At 48.5% G+C, this 6,658-nt stretch overlaps 1 protein-coding gene across 9 annotated transcripts in view; it reads left to right on the plus strand.

Annotated features, from left to right (window-relative positions):
- LOC102243540 (zinc finger protein 827) overlaps positions 1-6,045 on the plus strand; it is a 136,965-nt gene extending 130,920 nt beyond the window's left edge. For 2 of the 9 annotated variants that reach the window (XM_014538507.1, XM_014538506.1), the window contains exons 13-14: positions 638-670; positions 2,066-6,045. Coding sequence is in view for 4 of the 9 variants with exons in the window: in XM_014538506.1 (XP_014393992.1) it covers positions 638-653 (16 nt within the window). In the remaining 5 variants the exon portion in view is untranslated. Of the gene's footprint in view, positions 1-280; positions 348-637; positions 671-2,065 lie in introns of those variants that run through there. The other 7 variants (XM_014538504.1, XM_014538505.1, XM_014538508.1 and 4 more) reach the window with 7 other exon arrangements.
- The last annotated feature ends 613 nt before the right edge of the window (positions 6,046-6,658 follow it).

A 6,658-nucleotide genomic window follows, 5' to 3' on the forward strand; every position in this document is an offset into this window, starting at 1 on the left:
TTTGATTTGGTTTGTTCCCACTGTCCCTTTCTAAATATTTGTGCACTCTTGTTTATAAAGAAAAGCCATATACTCCTGTGGTTGGACTATGCTCATCGCCCTCCCCCGTTGCCCAGTCACAGCCATGCACTGCGGCCTGGCCAGTCGTGGCCCTGCCAGTCAGCCTTCCCTCGGGGACCCGAGGGGTCCCAGGCTGCCACTGGGGAGAATGCACAGTGACCCTGATGCTTTTGCGGTACAGACACTTCCCGTGCGGTGCTAACGGTCCCCTGTGTAATAGTTTATGTTCTAGGATGACCAAGTAGAAGAATACTTTGAAAAAATTGATAAAGCCTTCTGGCTATACAGTGAGTCTTTGTTTTTGTTTTTGTTTTTGTTTTGTTTTCCCTTTGCCATATCGGAGCGTTCATTTGCCTGAGAGAGTGCCGTGACGACAAGTAACGGGCCCCTGCTACACCCTTAGCACGTCCCCTGAGCAGCGCAAGAAAGATTGAGCTGTGGGTCACAGAAATGTCCTTAAAGTGAAACAGACTGCTGATGTCTCAATTGCTTTTCTGTGATGGAACTGCTTGTACTCTATATCCTGTTCATAATGCAGATCGAATAAGATTATACTATTATTTTTCTTTTGCCGTAGCTCAGGACAGTGGTGAGTTTCAGACTCCTCTAGGTAAGGCCCAGCTTGGCGTAGGGGTTGTGTGTGCACCTGACCTGGGAATGGGCTTTTATTTCTCTCGTGTGCACTCTTCTGTGAGCTGAGGGTCCAAGGCTAACGGCGAGCTTGGCGCTGAGGAGCAGTGCACGGTGCACCCGGTTGTGTTGGGCTCTGCTGAACACTTCTCCAAACCCTCAGAGCACACCTCGCTCCTGGGCCTGCCCTGCGGCTGCCCAGCCAGAGCTGAGGCAGCCACTTTTGCATTTGCATTCTGTTTGTCAAGAGAGCAAACACGCTACCGCTATCATATCAGCCACTGACTCGAGCCCGGCAGCTTCTCAAAGAGCAGAATTTGTAAACATGCCTTCATGGCTCCTCCTGGCCCCTCTGGAAGCCAGGAGGCTTGGGGGGAGCATAGCCTCATTGCGGAGGGTGGAGAAACCGAGCCATCGAGAGGCCCAGGCTTGGCCCAGGGCGATCCAGCTAGAGCCCAGTTAGGTGGCGGAGCTGGGGCCAGAATCTGCCTAACTTACGTGTAGAGACCAGTCCAATAATAACGCAGTGCCTCCCATGGGCTGAGCACTTACCAAGCACTGGACAGAATGCAGAAGAAATGTTAGCTGTGGTCCTGCCCCCTGAGCATTATGATGTCATAATGTACGAGTAATGTCTTCAAGCTCCCGAGGGCAGGCATCACCCTCCTCCTTATCCCTCACTAGTAGACAGCTGGGGGGTGGGCGTCCCTCTCCCAGGCCCCTATCCTGGTCCTCACCTTCCTTCCCTGGCGGGGAAACAGCTGTAGCAGACAGGTCCTAGAGTACAGACCTATGCACACACACACACTCACAGACACACACAGGCCTTCTCGTCCTAACCTTTCATAAGCACGATTCTGAGCCTACGACTTTCTGTTTGCTGGAGGTAGCTTTCCCCTGTAAGCTGTTCTTTAAACTCTTAGCCTTTCTGCGTGTGCTTGGTGTGGTGCATGAAACGTCGACTCTTTGTGTTGCTCCCATCTCGAGGGGAGGTCGTGAGGGTTAGACCTCTGCTGTGTCCGTGGGGGGTGGGGAGGGCTCCGAGGGGGCGGGAGGATGGAGGGGAGCCACAGCTACCGTAATTCTCCCCCTTTCTCTGCTCCCCTTCCTGAGGGTTGGTGTTCGCTGCTCCTGCCAGGAGACCCAGAGTAGGCTGAGCGCACCTCCTCAGAGCTAGCTCCTCCTCCGGGGGGGGACGGCTCTGTCGGCACGGAGAGCCCAAGAGGGTCCTCTTCACCTCTGAGAGGCAGCAGGGCTGGGCTGGGCAGGGGCAGCCAGGCCTCAGGGTTTGCAGGGTGGCCCGTGAGGAGGGGAGAAGCAGGGCCGCGGCGGGACCTGTCTGGCTGACCCTCCCTTCCCTTGCTTCCCCCGGCAGGTGCCCATTCTGCATTTATTCCACCAACCGCCCCGCCGCCATGGAGTGCCACCTCAAGACCCACTACAAGATGGAGTACAAGTGCCGGATCTGCCAGACGGTGAAGGCCAACCAGCTGGAGCTGGAGACGCACACCCGGGAGCATCGCCTCGGCAACCACTACAAGTGCGACCAGTGCGGCTACCTGTCCAAGACCGCCAACAAGCTCATCGAGCACGTGCGCGTGCACACCGGGGAGCGGCCCTTCCACTGTGACCAGTGCAGCTACAGCTGCAAACGCAAGGACAATCTCAACCTGCACAAGAAGCTGAAGCACGCCCCTCGCCAGACCTTCAGCTGCGAAGAGTGCCTGTTCAAGACCACACACCCTTTCGTCTTCAGCCGCCACGTCAAGAAGCACCAGAGTGGGGACTGTCCCGAGGAGGACAAGAAGGGCCTGTGTCCGGCCCCCAAGAAACCAGCTGGCCCCGGGGCCCCGCTCCTCATCGTCGGGAGCTCTCGGAATCTCTTGTCTCCCCTGTCGGTCATGTCCGCCTCCCAGGCTCTGCAGACCGTGGCCTTGTCCGCTGTCCACGGCAGCAGCTCAGAGCCCAACCTGGCACTCAAGGCTCTGGCCTTCAACGGCTCCCCTTTGCGCTTTGACAAGTACCGGAACTCGGATTTTGCCCATCTCATTCCCTTGACAATGTTATACCCCAAGAACCACTTGGATCTCACATTCCACCCGCCCCGACCTCAGACTGCGCCTCCCAGCATCCCGTCCCCCAAACACTCCTTCCTCGCCTATCTCGGACTGAGAGAAAGAGCAGAGACTGTCTGAGGGCAGCATGTTCCGTACCAAAAACCAAGTGACAGAGACAAAAACAAAAATAAACCCACGAAACTTACACACAACCCCAGCAGGTGTATGTTGCTGCAAAACCGACAGACCCTCGTGGGTCTGAACCACGTGTACTGTATCTCTTTAGTAAGGACTAGAGAATTGGCTCTGTGTGTATACCTATTGCATTGACCTGAAAGCTGCTTTATCCGATCTTCAGAGAGGTGACCTACTGCGTACATCTACCTTCAGAGGCATGCCTCCCCGGCCCCCCGCGCCCACTCTCAGCCCTGCTCCCCACCTTTCCCGGAAAGGAATTTTGTCTTGCTCAACCCTAAAGAGAGTGTCCTTAATAGCAATCCGCACTTGTCAGCTTCTCTACTGGTGCATTTTTGTTTTCTGTTGGGTGAATGGGGTGTGTGGGCGTCTGTGGATTCTGAGAGAGAGAGCCGTGTGTCGTGTGCCATGAGATTTCTATCGCACATTCTCTGTGCTGGCTGCTTTCACCGCGATGAACATGATTTTCCCTCCTGGGTGGTTCATCCACTGCAGTCCCTCCCCGAGCCCCTTCTTCACCACCCGTTTCACGGCTGCAGAGTGGTGGGGCCTGGTGCGCGGTCGATGAAGGCATGGTAGACACCCACGGTGCTGCTGGAGATTTCCCACAGAGCTGGAGACCTTGTGCAGAGTCTCCTCTGGTTATGAAGACGCGAGGCAGCAAGAGTCCCGTCTGGAAGAAATGTCCTGCAGCACCGAGGCCAACATCACAAAACTTAAGTGTGTTGTGTGTGTGTGTCCATACGTACACAACGCGTGTGGGACACACGCAGTGCATCATTTTTTAAGGGCAGATTATATATATATATATATGATGTATTAATTCAGTGGTTACCATTTGTTTGCAGGAAAAAAAAATAGTATGAGTGAAAAATTTTATGGTCGATAAATCCAGCCAAGGAGATTAAAAGGGGTTTGGATCAATTCTGGGTATAAATGCTCAGACTAAAAAAAAAAAAAAGAAAAGAAAAGAAATGGCAGTTTTGCACAGTGCTTTGGTCTTGCACTAGTTTTTGTTTCTCATCTGCAAAAAAAAAAAAAGAAAGAAAAATAAAAGTGAAAGAAAATGTCCCTTTTATATGGAACGAGTAGACTGTATATTTGAAAATTTTGTCACAGGCTCGTTGACATATAACCACCCAAAAACAAGGTGCTGTTTAGTCCTGCAATTCCGTTGATGCCCCTGAGACGTGTCCATTGTGTTTGCAGGTCATCTGGCTCTAGTGGTATTCTCCATGTTGGTAATAATTCTGTATTCCATTTTGTTAACGCCTGGTAGATGTAATCTGCTAGGAGGCTAACTTTATACTTATTTAAAGCTCTTATTTCGTGGTCATTAAAATGGCAACTTATGTGCAGCACTTTATTGCAGCAAGAAGCAGATGTGATTGGTAGCATAGCCCTTTGCTAGTCTTTCAAAGTAATGGGTGATTTAGAAAGGAGAAGAGGGAAAGAATCTTTGGCTGAATACGTTAAGTGCTTGTATTTTTAAGACAACAGCATTTCCTGTATGAAACAGGCTAAAGGAGCAGGAAGAAATGTGCTTTGTATGATGATGGGAAGCTTGGGATATAAAAGTTTATATATTATTTATCTATTGAAGAACTGTGTACAGGAGGAATGCTTCTTACTGCATTGCTGTTTTCCATCAGGTGTTATCCTAGAGTTGGGAATTTTTCTTTTTTTCATCCGTTTCACCAGGGGAAAATAAAAGCATCCCTGATTTTCTTCCTCTAGTCAGCTTGCTTCACTGAGCCCCCTTGAAATTGATACAGTTGTGCGGGAAGCCAGAAGACTATACCATCTGTCCACACCATGGTTCCCCCCACCACACACACACACACACACACACACACACACACACACCCTTCTTCCCCCAGACTAGCAGGTCTACTATACTTCCCTTTGCCAGTCACGGGCCCTGGCAAGCCTGTTTACACTACAGAGATGCCCGGGGACAGGGAGGCTGAGCCGGCTAGGGCGGGAAGCTCTGCACCTTCTATCCTCCTCCCGCAGACATCTGTTCTTGGCCATGTGTGAACCCCCCATCAACCTCGCCACCTCACTGTCTCAGCTAAAGACACTATAGACAAGTATAATACACTCCAAGAATACCGGGCTAATGGGTGGGCTGGTTTTCGGTGGTTTTTGTTGTTTTTTTTTTAAGTTATGTCTTTATCCCCATATAATGGAGAATGTGCCACTTGGCTAATAATGTGCTTTCAAAATTACAAGTTCAGTGATGACAGGAAAGAGGGCCACGGGCATCCCACAGAGGCTGGCAGGAAAGGTGACTCACATAATGCACCAGCAGGTAAAAACCTGACAGGGTGGCCCTGACTATCAGGACGACAGCTTTCACAGCATGCCACTTGTGCAATAGGAGGCCCTGGGCTGAAACCTGCGAGACCGAGAGGGGCGTTGGAAGGAAGGAGACGTTTACCGTTCGAATGCCATGTGTTTCCCTGCTTGCCACTGAACTTGTATTTGAATTACTTCGTTATGCTTAATGTAATTGGGCAACTTTTTTAGCACTTTGGAAAGAGTCATCCATCTTTCTGGTAAATTATAAAAAGTTTTCTGAGTGAGAAAAGGTGTGTTTGGAGTTTGTTTGACTTTTTATATTATTATTATTATTAATAAAGAAAAAAATTTACAGCATTTTTCAGACTCCACTGAGGTAATATGTACCCCTGAATTTGGTTTGCAGTTTGATACTCAGGGAAGGATGTATTCCATAGATATCCTTTCCGTGTAAAACACTAACGTCTTTGAGAAATTCACCTGCCAACTAACTTCAGTTGTTTTTCACTATGCATCCTTCGATGAAAGCTAGCTTATTTTCCCATAGAGCAATGCAGTTAGTGTTCCCAGCACTTTCCTTCTCCTGTCCTTTTTTTAACCCCTCATATTATGTTCAGATGATCATACTATCAAGGTTTGTGTACATTACTGAAAATTTGTATTGTATAAAGCTTTTTGCATTACAAGGCTGTACAGGGTCATTTTGACAGTAACTGGTATATTCCTTTGCATCTTATGTTGCATTGCCAATTTCTAGTGTATCCAGTTTGGAAGTATAATATACTCTAATTAAAAAAAAAAGGTTGGCTATACTCTTGTTTCTTTTTCTTTCTTGGTTGCCATCCTTGACTACGTGTTAGTCTCAGGGTTCGGTTTGTCTTGCGTTGTTCTGATTTTTACTTTTTAGTGTATTTTAAATGAGTTTAGGGAATGCCCACTACTAGTTATAACAACAACAAAATGCAAGTTTTGAACAGCCATGCTAATAATGCACACTTACGATGTTAAGTCATTAGCAGCCATGAGGTTGAGAGTATAACCATCATTCAGTACAATTGCAGGCCAGCTCTTTCCTGAAATTACTTTGTGACATTTAAAAGTGTTCACCAGCCTTACCCTCTTCTGCTTAACATCATTTTATTGACCCCATAGCCCAAGGGGTGGGGTTGGGAGGGCAGGGCGACAGATGAATAATTCCATTTATCTTAATGAACTTTGACAACTATGAGATTTTAATGAGGGGAGGTGGGAATGGTATATTGGAAAGCTAAATAATAATCTATTCAAATGCAAGTACTAGTTCATTCAAAGAGAGGTACCAGAGAAAGAAAAGATAAAAAGCACACTGTTAAAACAATAATTTTTTAAAACCCATTTTAAAGCGCTATCGTTAGCCACCTCCCTCCATGAAC

The sequence above is a fragment of the Myotis brandtii genome, unplaced genomic scaffold (assembly GCF_000412655.1).
Source record: "Myotis brandtii unplaced genomic scaffold, ASM41265v1 scaffold192, whole genome shotgun sequence".
Classification (NCBI taxonomy): Eukaryota; Metazoa; Chordata; class Mammalia; order Chiroptera; family Vespertilionidae; genus Myotis; species Myotis brandtii.